Genomic DNA, 15,083 nt, shown 5'->3' with positions numbered 1-15,083 from the left:
GTTAAGGCCAATGTTTGCAAAAGTGGCCACTGATTTGAGAACCCTCAGTCGTTGGGTTCTCAATTCAATGCACCCTGGGCCTGATTGTCATAAGCTTCAAAAGAGCTGCAATTGAAAAACCAAACCAAAACCTTCCAGAGAAATATTTTCTCTTCCCAGCCAACACAATTACACTGGCCCAAGATGGGTTATATTCTGCCCTGGGCCAGTGCCAGATTTTAAGTGGGATATCTTTAGAGCCAGCAGGGCTAGAAATTGGAGTTTTGTAATCGTTGAAAGGGGATTCCAAGTCTCCAAGGGTACACACAAAGCTTACTTCCAGGCAGGAGCGTGCACAGAAATAAAATATGACCACTTTTGGAGCGGCGCATTCTGTGCCCCTGCTGCGGTCCCAGGGCTGGAGGAGCTGTCAGCTCCCCCCACAAACCTGGGGCCAGAGGAGTTCTGTGCCCCGCCGATTACTGAGGGGGAGGGGCATGCCCCTGCTTGCAGGGATACTGCACTTCCAAGTAGTGACATTTTTATGCATAGAAAAGGTACGTTAGGTCATTTTTAGAGACTGCAGCAATCCCAAACTCACACCAATGAATCCTTTATCCTAACACACACGCTTATTAAACTATGTATTTGTTAGACTACTTTACAGACCACACTCCTGAACAATAAGGATTTGTTCCAGTCAACATACAACAGAAAATAAAAAAACCCGTATATACTGTATATTGACTTGAGGAAAGGGCCGGAAATACATGGTTTTGAATAGAAATGTCAGATGATCCACAGATCTTCATGGTAGAAGATGTATGGCATAACAGAAGGATGACTATTTTTCAAAGGCATGGGAACACCCACAGTTGCCGTCAGTAGGAAACTGGAAGACAGTGCACAAGTTGAAGACTGTTGGCTGGTGTAAGGAAACGAGTGAACTGGCAAAATAATGAGCGAGTGGAAAAATAAACCTGGATAATGCTTGACTTTCACTCACATTCTATCTAAGAACTGGGCTCTTAAACAGCAGTACTCTCCAATTTGCTCTAATGATAGAGAGATCCATTGCAAGTGTCTGCATTCTGTGAATTAGCAAGGAAGGAGCTGATCCAAAGCCCACCAATGTCAGTGGAAAGACTCTCATCTGCGGCAATGGGCTTTGGAGCAGGCGCTAAGCAAACAAAGGTGAAAATTAAAAAACCCTGGAGAATGCATCACAAAAATGTTTATTTACTTGGAGGACTGTTGTGTAGTTTGTAATCACTTAACATATTTCAGAATCTGCTAGCTAATGGACTGCAGTAGGTTTGTAAAAAAAGCAATGCAGTTTCTTTGCCAGAAAAGCCCTCACTACAGCACGGCCTGCTGTGAAATCTTTGCTGAGCATTGTAAAGGGACATTTTGGAGCAAAACTTTCAAGGAACATAGATTAGGGAAGTGTGGAATAGCAAGGTTCAACTGTCATTTTGCACTGCCCAGATCATAGGTTTGCTAATACCTTGTCTTGAAGAAACAGAGCCAAGGAAAAGCTTATTTGTCATGCTTGGTTAGGAAACGTAAATTTAAGCAATTCCAAATCGAACATTTGCTCACCTTGGTTCCCCACCGGCGCCCCTGGAAACGATCGTCTTTCATCAGGCTGGACAGAATATCCTCCATCTTCATTTCGGAGACACTGACGCAGCAGAAAAGGAAACAAAAAATGGTAATGTCTCCTCTTTTCCCAAAGACAATGCACAGCTTTCTCTATGGCTATGTCTACACTGGCAATTGAACGACAATACTTTTGTCTTTCAGAGGTGTTATCCCCACCACCCCTCAAAAGACAAAAGTTTTGCCGCGACAAGTGCCAGTGTGAACAGTGCTGCTCGCTGGGAGTAGACGTCCTTTGTCGGCAGGGGAGCCAACAAACTGCAGCTACACTGCGCGACTTTTAGGGGCATGGTTGTGGCAACACAGCCCTGTCACTAAAAGCTGTGTAGTGGAGACATAGCCTACAAAAGCTGACTTGCTTCCTCACCAAGGGGATCAGATATAACCAGTGATCCCCAAAACCCCACAGAATGGTAAAGCGGGGCAGAGGGAACCAACGCCTAAAATTTCAGCCTGAGAATCCAGGCTCTGACATGATGCCCAATACGTTTTCTTAGTGCTTCTCACTCCCAACGAGTCTCACTTCAGCCACAATTTACATCACCATAACTAACACGGAACCTGGGAGATGTCTGAAGACCTGGAGTGAAATCTTTGTCCTACTGAAGTCAATGGGAGTTTTTTATATTGATTTCAAGAAGGCCACGATTTCACCCATAATCTTGCTCCCATTAAACTGAAGGGCAAAACTAACACATATTTTAGTGGTGCAGGATGTAACAGAACAGTAGCCATGGGTGGGAAGTGAAGAAGAACACTGTAGTCCATTGGAAGATTCTTGGCTCTCACCTACCATAAAGTCTTCAATAATTAGTACTTCCAATTTTAAGGTTTAACTGAAAATTATTAATTTAGCTCTAGAGAAAAGAAGCAGAGTAACTGGGAAATATTAGTGTATTATGAAAAAAGTACCAGATAAAGTTTTCATATGGTTCCTATCCTCAGTAATTTTGAACTGGTCAGTTTTACAGTAATAATTAATAAGACAATGAACCTCTAACACACCTGGACGATCTCAAAGGACTTTAATAAACATTAAGGTGACCTGCAAAAGAATTGAGTTTGTGCACTTGTGTGCATATATATGAGAGAGAGAAATTCATAGATTCAAGGCCAGAAGGGACCATTCTGATCATCTAGTCTGACCCCTGTATAACACAGGCCACAGACCTTCCGCAAAATAATTCCAAAAGAGTATCTTTTAGAAAAACATCCCATCTTGATTTAAAAACTGTCAGTGCTGGAGAATCTACCAATACTTTTGGTAAATTGTTCTAATGGTGAATTACTCTCACCATTAAACATTTATGTCTTATTTCCAGTCTGATATTGTCTAGCTTCAACTTTCAGCCGTTGGATCATGTAGTATTGAAGAGCCCATAATTAAATATTTGTTCCCCAGGTAGATACTCATAGACTGTAATCAAGTCACCCCTTAACCTTCTCTTTGAGTCTATGACTATAAGGCATGTTTTCTAATGTCTAAATCTTTAATCATTCTCATGGCTCTTCTCTGAACCCTCTCCAATTTATCAACATCCTTCTTGAATTGTGGACACCAGAATTGGACGCAGTATTCCAGCAGCAGTCACATTTATGCCCAATATAGAGGTAAAATAGCCTCTCTTCTCCTGCTCGATTCCCGTCTTTATATATCCCAGAATTGCATTAGCTCTTTTGGCCACAGAGTCAGACTGGAAACTCATGTTCAGCTGATTATCCAACACAACCCCCAAATCCTTTTCAGAATCACTGCTTCCCAGGGCAGAGCCCCCCATCCCGTAAGTATGGCCGATATTCTTTGTTCCTAGATGTATACATTTAGCCGCATTAAAATGCATATTCTCTGCTGGCACCCAGTTTATTTAGTGATCCTTATTGCTCTGTATCAGTGGCCTGTCCTCTTCGTTATTTACCACTGCCAATTTTTGTGTCATCTGCAAACTTTATCAGTGATGATTTTATGCTTTCTTCCAAGTCATTGATAAAAATGTTAAACAGCACAGGGCCAAGAACCAACCCCTGCAGGACTCCACTGGAGACACACCTGCTGGATGGATACTCCCGATTTACAATTACATTTTCACACACACACACACACACACACACACACACACACACACACACACACACACACACACACACACACACACACACTCCCAGAAAAGAAAGTTTTTCTTTTTGCTTATTTTTTATTAGGTCTCATCTTTCCTTGTTTTAGTGGTGAACTCCTCAGAAGACTAGAGAACGTGAGGCGGAGCATTCTCAGCCCTCATGGGCCGAGTGTGTTTGACTAGCATAGGAAAGGTTTTCTCCCACATGTTAACAATCCCTCCCCCCCAAAAAAATATTGTGTTGAAAAACAAATGGTGAAAAGCAGGTATAAGCATTCATAGGTCATATCATGTGCCAATGGAAATTTTGCCATTGGCTTCAATAGGACCAATATTTGGCTGTATGAACAGTACTGTATTAAGAATTAAACCAACGTTCTGTAAAAATTTGAGGGCCAAATATACTTTTTTTCTGGCACATTATGCGGTTGCTCGTCCACATTTTTCTACCTTAGCAAACTCTGTGCCTGTGTGAAAGCATAGAGAGGCCCTTATTTTTAAATCACAGCATTCTAAATGTAACAAACAGAATTTTTTGGCCAAGTGCTTTTGCTTAATGCTGCCATGTGGAAGACTCCGGGTCAACACACAGACCCATTGTATCATTCCCCAGCTCAACAAGGCATGGAGTGCATCCAAGTCTCCACTGGAACACACAAAGCTTACTTCCAGGCAGGCAAGTCAACCTAGATACAATCTACATGGAGCTACTATTGGGTGGGTGCATAACTGGTTGGAAAACCGTTCCCAGAGAGTAGTTATCAGTGGTTCACAGTCAAGCTGGAAGGACATATTGAGTGGGGTCTTGCAGGGATCAGTTCTGGGTCCGGTTCTGTTCAATATCTTCATCAATTATTTAGATAATGGCATAGAGAGTACACTTATAAAGTTTGCAGACGAGACCAAGGTGAGAGGGGTTGCAAGTGCTTTGGAGGACAGGATTAAAATTCAAAATGATCTGGACAAACTGGAGAAATGGTCTGAAGTAAATAGGATGAAATTCAATAAGGACAAATGCAAAGTACTCCACTTAGGAAGGAACAATCAGTTGCACACATACAAAATGGGAAATGACTGTCTAGGAAAGAGTACTGTGGAAAGGGGTCTGACATAGCCTCAGCGGCCATTTTCAATGCCAGCCCTAAGACTTTATTTTCTTTCCTTTCTGGGCTCACAGTCAAAAAAGTGAAACTTCAACATCTCTTCCTGGTTACGTGTAAAACCAATGCCCTGCCTGTTTGTGATCATTAAAAACCCCATGGAGCCTTTTGAAATAAAGGAGACAATCTGGTGTCATAGCCAAGTGTCACAAGGGGTGTTTATTTTCATGTAAAGCCAAAGTAGCTCCACCAGAGTCAACGGAGTTACTATGGATTTATACCTGTTTACAGAAGAGCAGAGTTTGGACCAGTGTTTAGGAATCTTTCTGGATCAAAGGTGTCATAGGAATGTTAAGGATTCTGAAAGGTATTATTTTTGTTTTCTTAAACTTGGTGAATTCAGAGATTAATAATAATACTCTGCACTTCAGTGCCTGCATCTGAGGATCTCAAAGCACTTTACAATAGGAACTGATCTCGATCCTCACAATACCCTGCAAGACAGGGAGAACAGTAGTGACCTATTTTGCAGCTATGGAAAAAGAGGCACAGACAGGTTAAATAACTTTTCCCAGGTCACAGGATAGCTCAGTGGTTTGAGCATTGGCCTACTAAACCCAGGGTTGTGAGTTCAATCCCTTGAGGGGGCCACTTGGGGATCTGGGGCAAAATCAGTACTTGGTCCTGCTAGTGAAGGCAGGGGGCTGGACTCGATGACCTTTCAAGGTCCCTTCCAGTTCTAGGAGATGGGATATCTCCATTAATTATTATTAATGGCAGAACCAGGAATGGAACCCAAGAGTAAATACTGACAGCTCCACAATTTATTCGCTAAATCACACTACTAAATGCAAGCATGGCACATGGGAAAGCTTCCCCCTACCGTTCTGCTTACGAACCTTGATCGTGACCTGCAGTACCACACCATCTCTGCTGTTTCAGTCCTACCCAGTTAAAGGAACCAAAGTGAACACAACTTCTTGCAACATCAAGTTCATGACATGCCGAGGAAGGAGCAGAGCCAGTCCAGAGAAGTTATGATTCGGTCCAAAAGGTTGTGAGTTATGGTTCTGCATTGGCCAAGATCCCAGCCTATGTGGAATGCAAGCATCAGCTCTTATGCAGCTAGGAAATATTGCACAGAGAAGATTCCTTCACAGAGAATGTAGAGGTAGAGAAAGGAAAGGGGAGGGAGGGAATGGAAGGAAGGGAAATGGAGCATAAAAAGACAACTGAGGATTTTTCTGTTTGTTTTTGAAAAGCATAACTGTAAATTAAAACATAAATGGCAACCACTTAAGCAAGAGAAAGGCATTTCTCCTCATACCCCCAAAGGTTGCTTTGACACAGCTATGAATGAACATGTCAAGCCTTTGACATTGATTTGCCTGAGATATGTCACCCCTTCTCCTCTCTCCTGGCGTGGTGCCAGCTCACAGCCTTATAGATATGCGAACTCAGTTCACAGCAGGGAGCATCATGCAAAGGGGGAATGGGGGATATGTAAGGGGGGGAATGACTCGTGCCTTCACGTGGATATGCTTTCCTTCATAAATTAGTTAGGCAGCCGTTAGGAGATAAAGAAATTATCTGATGGCTGTCGAAGCAGGCGCGGCTAGATTACACTTGAAGGAACTAAAAGAGACATAAGCAAAAATATATATATATCCATATCTTGTCGACTTTCTTCTGCTTCTTGCTTCCTTCCTTTGAAGGAAAAGCTTTTAGTTACAAACAGGGCTGAGGCAGACCATTTTGGAATCTAACCTTAAAAAGAAGAGGGAAATACATATGAAATGACAGGGAGAGAGAGAGAGAGAGAGAGAGAATTTCTGGCTAGGGACGGAAAACGTAACATTAAATTACGCAAAGCAAGAAAACAAAGTTGCAAAGGAAACCATACAGCATTCCTGAACCCACTGGGTATTACCGTTCTCAGCAAAGCCAAAATGGAATGGTTTGGGCAAAGCCTAACCCTGCTCTGAGATCTTAGAAGTCAAATAACGACTTTAGGTATAGGTGAAAATTAACTGAGAGTGATTTCCGATTTCAAAGGTAGTCATTCCTAATTCTGAAATAGATTTTCATTCAGGAACAAGCCGCGGCTGCTCTGATCATTTATGATTGTCAACAGTTCTGAACCTAAACCCAATGCCCACTGGGGGAGGAAAAAATCCGCCTGGCCAGATCCTTAGCTGGCATAAATCAGCATAGCTCTGTTAATTTACAACAAAACTCCAGCGACCTGTCTTGCGCTTTGTCTTCCTAGAAACACACATTTTACCTAGTATTTTACATATCGATAAACCCATCAGGACTTAATTTAAAAGCATATTTTAAGTTAAGCAAAGAAACAAAATACAAACCCAAACAACTTATGCAGGCTTCATAGAAAGATACAAAGAAGATCCGGGAACAAAAGTTATCATGGCAGTCCAGCACCTGCTGTCTTTTGCCCTCTACCCTAATTTAAATTGTCAGGATTATCACCGTAATGCTCAGTTTATGAAGTGTGGGGGCAATTTGTATGGATGGCACTTGCTGCCCTGAGCTTCAAGCTGCCTTTCCGAATCTTTTCGGTAATTCATCAGCACTCCTCTCTAGTCTGTTGCCCCCTCACATACACTGGCACGATGATTTGGAAGAGAACAAGATATGCCACTACATACAAGCCAAGCCACCCGCCTGTCCCAATTAGACACACATTTTTCCGATCAGGTAACTGTGGGTGAATTACACTCCACTCTTCTAGAGGCCCGTAATCTTATGGCAAGCAAGTTTTATTACGAGGATTACATTGAAAAAAATCAGACAATATACTCAGTGTAATTTGGCTGTACTGATTTCGGAACGGCTAAAATACATTATAACTGCTAGCAGGCTCAGGAGACACTGCTCCTTAAACTTGTCAAAAATACCCAAAAGGATGAAACTTTGCTAATTAAAATTAAAGTAAAATAAAAACAGGCAGTTTTACCTCTTTACCCCTTCCCCTCAAACAAACAAAAATACAACTTTCCATCTGGAGTTAAAAACTCACAATAATGTGGGATTTCACCTTTAAAATGTCAGTGCTATTTGTTACATGGGGGAGTGGAGGGGGAGGGAGAAAAACCTGTCAGCTTAGGCCTCCATGTCTTGCTGGTGTCTGCTTAATAGATTGTTTCCTGGGATGATGGATGGCTCTTTGTTAGACCACTAAATGGCTCACCGCCTAGAAGAATCCGCTATTTGTTGCCAATGTTAGTTTATTTCAAGAATTCAAAACCAAACTAGAATCTGGGCGGCTCCACCCCATTTATACACCCACAAAATAAAAGCCAGTTCGTTTGTGTATTGTCGTTTACGGGTCTGCACTGCAGTGATTTGACTTGGCTGTTGTTCTGAACGACAAGAGACACTGATACGAGGAGCACAGGAAGGCGTGAACATCCAAATGGCTGGTGACGAGGTTGGGACAGGGTGGCAGAGTAAAGAGCGCTCCAAAGCAGCGGTGATTAGCAAGGATGGGGAGGATTCACGCTAGGATGCACAGCCCTGGTTAGAGGTAGGCTCTTTCCCTCTTAAATTGTGAGGAAGACTTTAGTGTTCACAACAACTTCAGGACTGATGGCTCCCAGACACAGAACTCCTATTTATACACAACGCAGGCAGAGGCAGTGCAAACTTCTCCCACCTCTCTATGGACCTCATGTTGGGTCACCTCTAAGGGTCAGAAGGCAATTCAGGCTTCATGACACGTTCATCCTTGGTTTTATTCAGGAGGGAGCTGAGAGAGGGACTAACAGGGTGGTGGGTTTTGTGATGTGGATGCTTGTCCATTGAGAACTAAGACCGCATTTCATGCAGACTGCCGAACAGCCATCCATATGTAGGCTCTGGGCATCCTGTCTAGCCTTCCTCAGCCCTACTCCCACATTCTTTGACTAGCCAGAGCTGGCAAGTGCTGCTGAAGCCTCCTCCCCGGGCTTTGCCAATACACCTCACTCTTCGCCTGCAACACTCATGTCATGCCAGTGCCGGGGCCCTGTACAGTTCTACCAAACTCTCGTAAATAGGACTTGCAACAGTCTCTACTATTGCAGTCCTGAGCCTAAACATATGGCACAGCTTGGTCAACTCTCTCTCAATTGTGACCTCTAACTCCCCAGTTATGCCAGTCCTGGATCTCTGGTGAAGAGACAGCATGAACTCTGACAACGTGGGCAAGTGTCCAGTAGCCATTAGAGATGCTCACTTGACTTGTGACCTCCACTAGGCAAGATCTGAATGCAGGGCTTTAAAGGTAACAATTGTGCACAATAGATCCCTTCCTTGCCATCCCCCCCACAGTAAATGTGTCATACTGATGATTTTATAGGTGTTAGTTCTCTCTTTTTGCTATTCTGTGGCTAGTCCTGAAGCACAAGAATTAATAACTCTTATTAAAACCCATACAAGACCCAGTCCCTCTGCAAGTGCCATGGAAGGTTAATTAGCTGAGATGAGCTGAAACTTTTGTTCAGGTTTCTGACTCACTTAATCTTGTGAGAAGCCAGCAAGTTGACATATTCTGCCTCCGAAGGAGTCAGGACGAGCAAGCTGTTCCCGTGACAGCCAATCCGAGCCGTCCTCCCAATTCGGTGGACGTATTCTGCAGGCGAAGCCGGAGCGTTATACTTCAAAAGGAAACATGAGAGAGAAAAGGAGGAATTAACAGAACAAAGTGTGTTAATTATAAACAAGGCACCTCGTCTATTAACCTAGAAAGGATCCGGGGGCCTTGCCTTCCTTAGAAAGGGGCTGTTTATAAAGAACCCATCGGACTGATCCCTGGAACCATCACTCAGCTCAGCCTCATCAGCCATAGCAGGGTTTTGACATGAGAATGTGACACATTGGCCAAGTTTCAGATAATAGGACAGTTTCCCCGTCTCAATGTCTCTCTTCGCTTTTTAAATTTTATTTCTACACAGGCTTGTCAGTAATCTGTTTGCCTTTTTTTTTTTTTTTTTTTTAAACAAGATTGCCCACACAGAGCAATAAGCTGCCTACAGTACATTTGGGAGGAAAGCTGCCAGGAGAAAGGAGAAGGATTCAAATTCAAAGTCAGGCTAAATTGCTCTGGTTTATTTAAAGTGAATCAGTGCCAGTTACTCGGCAGAAAACCACCACAAGCAAAGTACCGGTGCACAGCTCTTTATGTTGGAGGTAGGTGAGGGATACAGACCAATTGTCTTTCCATCTCTACCCATCAGACACTATTAACATTTTGATTAAGCTCCCAGTAATAAACCAGTGACACCCATTTACTTCAACAGGCATTAAATTTACAGGATCTGGTCCTATAAAGTGGGACACTTCCTCCCCCCAACCTTCTTGGAAAACCAATACACAGAGATACTGCTTAGAAGTAAGCCCTCTGCGTTTACCTGGAAAAAACCCAACGACCAAAGCCCATTTTAGTGTTTATACCTGCGCCCTTTGGCAAAATCTCCACTGGCTAGAGGTGTGAGTAAGATGCTGTGAGCAATCTAATTGCTCCCTGCAGGTCAGTGCTCAGGGACACTGCTCTCAGGACAACGGAGCTTTCGCCTTCTGGACAAGCAGAAGTCTCCCTAGGCCTTAGATAATTTGCACTGTGTTCAAGCATTGGCAACTATATCTTTGGATAAATAAATTGGGCCTGCAAACTAAAGACTTTGCCCCCATCCTCCGCTGACCGGCTATCTTTTTTTTTTTTTTTAGCTAAAATTAAAATCAGACTAATTACATTGAGGGGCGTGTGTAGCGGGGTGGACACCCCGCTCCTGCCCTGAGGGGGTTAAAGCAGCCCTGGAGAGGGTTGTGGAGGAGAAATGCTAGGCTGATTGGGGGGAGCAGCCACAGGTGGGGCCACACCCCAGTCAGGCCACAGCTGGCCCTATAAGAAGGCTGAGAGCCAGAGACTGACAGAGACACTCTCTCTAGCTCCCTAGAGAGAGAAGGACCTGGCTGCCTGGGAAGCTGAGGAGGGTACCTAGGGTGGAGCAGTGCTGGGGAAGGGCAGAGGGAGCTGGGGAGCTCCAGCCTAGAAAAGCCCCAGGCTGCAGGCCGAGTTAAGGGCCCACAAAAAGTGTACTAGGGCTGCAGAGGGGCAGCCCAGGAATAGGCAGAGGCAGCTAGTCTAATCTCCCTTGCTGATGATGAGTGGTTTATAGACTGCAGTCTGCCCCAGTGAGCGGGGGCTAGATGGAGACTGACAGTAGCCACTGAGGCAAGGTGGGGATAGAGGGTAGGGGGTTCCCCTGGGAGGGGAGGCCCAGAGACTGTGGGTTGCTACAGTGGGCAGAACCCCTGGGCAAAGGGCACCAGGGTCCCGGAGGGACACGGGGGCCAGCGGCAGGCAAGATATCATCCGGCCTGCAGAGGGCGCTCTGGAGCTGGAAAAGAGCGAATTCCCTGGACAACCAGCAGGAGGCGCCGCGCCAGTGAGTCATCGCCCCGCCACAACGTGCTAGAAATTAAAAAGCTGTTTTGTTGGTGAACACACCATGCTATTACCCAAGTGTCACTTAGGGTCCATCTACACTGCTGCTGGGAGGCGGCAGCACTTTAGGCCAGCTGCCCAGGTACGTACCTAGGATCTTGGACAGGATTATACTTGGGCAGCTAGTTTGAGCTGCTGTCACAGCCACATTGCTAATTTTAACATGCTGGCTCGATCAAAGCTAGAGCGTGCACAAATTACACCCCCCAGCTGCAATGAAGATGGACCCTTAGTACGTGAAAATCTTGGGTTCAATATTTCTCCTTGTATTTTTCAAAGTCAACTTGTAAAACTTACAATTATTTTAAAGTTAAAAACAATATTTCACATACACTCCTCTCTCCCTCAGTCCTTGAACTTACAACCTTGGCTCGATCCAGCTCCCACTGAAAAGAAGGGCAAATCCTGCTGTGGAACAAGAGGATACCTGGAAATCCAGTGACCCAGAAGGAAGCTTGGGCCCCAATCCTGTGGGAACTACTGCACCTGTAGACCACGGCACTTACACAGAGTCTGTAGGACTCGACCTTGCATGGACCCCTGGCTTTCCGGGATTGTATCCAGGTATAAGAGTATCAATACAAGGTTTCACTTGTCTGAACACGAGGGAATAATATTTACACGCGCACACATGGAAACCTACCTGAACAATCCATGTGACCTGAGGCAGGTCTAATCCTCGTGCTGCAACATCCTTTAAAAGTAATTTAAAAAAATACAATTTTTAAAAACTGCTTAAAAAACAAAGGCAGATACAATGCACTCAGAATGATCAATATTTGGGGAGATGCAGAGTTTAAGGCTATGGGAGTTTTACATACTTTGGTTTTTAAACTTTCTATCCGTCTCCATTTAAACAATGTTTCTGAGTTGAACAAACACAAAAGTCGAAAAAGGGTTTTTTACAAAACCAGAAATATTTTCATTATTTTGGGCCAGACCCTAACAGATGTAAAAATACCCATTTCAATGGAGTTATGCTGATTTATGCTAGCTGAATCTTTGGCCCTTTAAATTCTATGGGAGAGATTCTGCCACCCTCATGCTGGTGATGCCTTGCTTCTTGATTTGTGCCACTGAAGAAAATAGAAGTGCTCAGACAGTAAGATACTACCCAGTGTGACTAAGGGTGGCAGTATGTAGCCCTGTGAAAACAATGTTACTGTTTGAATTTAAGCCTTCCAATGCAATGTTTGCAATCTGGATGCTGCAGCTTGTGTTAGTGCATGAGGGCCTAGGAGTGGAAACCGACTTGCCCGAGTTTACTTTCCACGCACCTGCTTCTTATTTAAAAGGCCAACAAGCACTTCAGTAGAGACCAAGACTTGCAGGGAGCAGGTGGGCTCCTCCAGAAGATGGGACCTGATCTTGCCATTTGATTTACACCGAACGGGTTTTGATTTGGAGCAATAAAACTCAACCCTGAAGAGAAGGGTCTGAAATCCTGCTGCGGCTGGGAGAGTTATATGAAGCACTGTCTAGTGAACTGGCCCACCAACTTATAGAAGGACTTTTGAGTGAGGTCCTTTGACATACCCACAGCCAGTGCAGATTACAAACAAACCTCTTCAAACAGGTCTTAAGGTTTCAATATTGCCCTCCAAAATAGCTTCAAAATCCCCATCCCTGATTTTCTGCAGCATCAGTATCATCCTTACACATTCCTTGGATTTAGCAATCGCCCCACTCAGTACAGTGGAGGGATGCAGATTTGACTCTGCTGGGAAATGTTTTGGAACACATGTATCTTTCAGCTCGTTGCAAAATAGAACACATTAAGAATGTAAGCAGGAGCCTAATGTGCTAAAAATGTGTCAGCCGCCCACTGAAGTGTTTTCAAGCAACTCCCACGCACGTGAAAGACTAGGAAGCCGAAGTTGCAGCAGCAAAGGCCTTCCCATGAACGCCAGCCAGGTTACACTGTGGCTCCAAGTGAAGTCAAACAGGAGCCACTTTGCACAGAGCCCACTTAGGATATGTGGACACCTGCGGCTGGCCTGTGCCAGCAGACGCAGGCTCATGGGGCTTGGGCTCAGGGGCTGTTTAATTATGATGTAGTTTGGGCTTGGGGCTGCAGCCTGAGCTCTGGGACACTCCCACCTTGCAGGGCCATAGAGTCTGGATTCCAGCCTGACCCCCGACATCTACACTGCAATTAAACAGCCCCTTAGCCCAAGTCAGCTGGCACAGGCCAGCCGCGGGTGTCTAACTGCAGTGTAGACACACCCTTAGAAGTCAACACATCCTTTCGTTCTGAAGCGCTCATTATGAAACGGCTCACTCCTACAGTCAGATGAGCAGAGGTGCAAAACGTCACGTAAGAACATTAAAGCAAATAAATAAGGAGAAATCAATTTTGCAGCAGTATGGACGATCAGCGAGGCCAATACCCCCTGTTCCTCTGACAAGCCCCAGGTTGAGAACCACTGCTGTAAATAGCATTATCCCCCTTGTACACTTGGGAAAGCAGAGAGAAAAATGAAGAGGTTAATTTTTGTCCTAACGGAGAGTCGGGGTAGGAGCCAGGATTAGAATTTAACAGGAGTTCCAGGCTCCCAGCCTCCTGCTCAGTTCATTAGGCCATGCCGCCTTCTCAGTATCAGCAGCAGGATTCAGTTTAGTTTGCTAATTACTAACATTTTTCTCTTGAGGATTATACTAGCCTTTTAAAACTAGGTCATGTGATTTACTGGTAATTGGAAAGCTCCGCAAACCTTCAAAGATTCCTCAATATCAGCCCACGGGGGTCTCTTGTGGATCCTATTCCTATAAACTGTGTAACGTGAAAGCAGCACAGTACAGTTAGGAGGTAGAACTCTCAGCCTACTCGCCTTCTGCTGCTGGGACACCCCATATGCGATGAGATTCTTACTTCATAAACCTTCATAAAATATTCTTTGGGAATCTCCACTGGGGAGGTACCAGACAGAGCTACAGAACTGTGGGGATAAAGATCCATTTTACAAGCACTAACTAAACTAGATGGTCACATTTAGCTGTTCTCAATGCTCCAGAGGTTACATTGGGTACGTCTTCACTACCCGCCGGGTTGGCGGGTAGTAATCGATCTAGCGGGGATCGACATATCGTGTCTCGTTAAGACGCGATATATCAATCCCCGAACGCGCTCCCCGTCGACTCCGGAACTCCACCAGAGCGAGCGGCGGCAGCACAGTCGACGGGGGAGCCGCGGCCATCAATCCCGCGTCATGTGGACCCCAGGTAATTCGATCTAAGATACTTTGACTTCAGCTACTCTATTCGCGTAGCTGAAGTTGCGTATCTTAGATCGATCCCCCTCCCAAGTGTAGACCAGCCCATCCTGGCATCAGTGAAGTCAATGAGGTTTAAATTTGATTTGACCAACTCCTTCAGTTCCGCCCAGCTATTCGATTCCATTCTTAAGACCCAGTTAATAGAAGTGGGATTTACCACACTCAACAGAGCTATGAGAATGAGCGCTGACTTGCCCAGGTCCACTTTATAACTAGATATGCTGCCAAACTCAATGAGTTGGAGCACACCAGGCACAGTACAATGCAGGTCAGTAATGAACATGCTGATATCATCTCTAGTACAATTAGGGCCAGATTTGCACGTGGCCTCCATTTCTGCAAGTGGAGTTTTGTGCCCACAAGTAACTGTCCCTATGCTTTTGAGCCCCAAAGAAATTGCTGGTGCAAATATCAATAATTCCATCTCTACCCAGCTGTTCTGAAA

General features: G+C 44.6%; 1 protein-coding gene across 1 annotated transcript in view; it reads right to left on the bottom strand.

Annotated features, from left to right (window-relative positions):
- Positions 1-15,083, bottom strand: part of DDX31 (DEAD-box helicase 31) — a 64,193-nt gene that overhangs the window by 25,093 nt on the left and 24,017 nt on the right. The window contains exons 15-17 of the mRNA XM_065418789.1: positions 12,007-12,057; positions 9,374-9,513; positions 1,582-1,663 (exon numbers count right to left, since the gene is read on the bottom strand). Of these exons, the coding sequence (XP_065274861.1) occupies positions 1,582-1,663; positions 9,374-9,513; positions 12,007-12,057 (273 nt within the window). The remainder of the gene's footprint in view (positions 1-1,581; positions 1,664-9,373; positions 9,514-12,006; positions 12,058-15,083) is intronic.

The sequence above is a fragment of the Emys orbicularis genome, chromosome 18 (genome assembly GCF_028017835.1).
Source record: "Emys orbicularis isolate rEmyOrb1 chromosome 18, rEmyOrb1.hap1, whole genome shotgun sequence".
Taxonomy (NCBI): domain Eukaryota; kingdom Metazoa; phylum Chordata; order Testudines; family Emydidae; genus Emys; species Emys orbicularis.
This window is presented reverse-complemented; position numbering and strand designations above follow the sequence as displayed.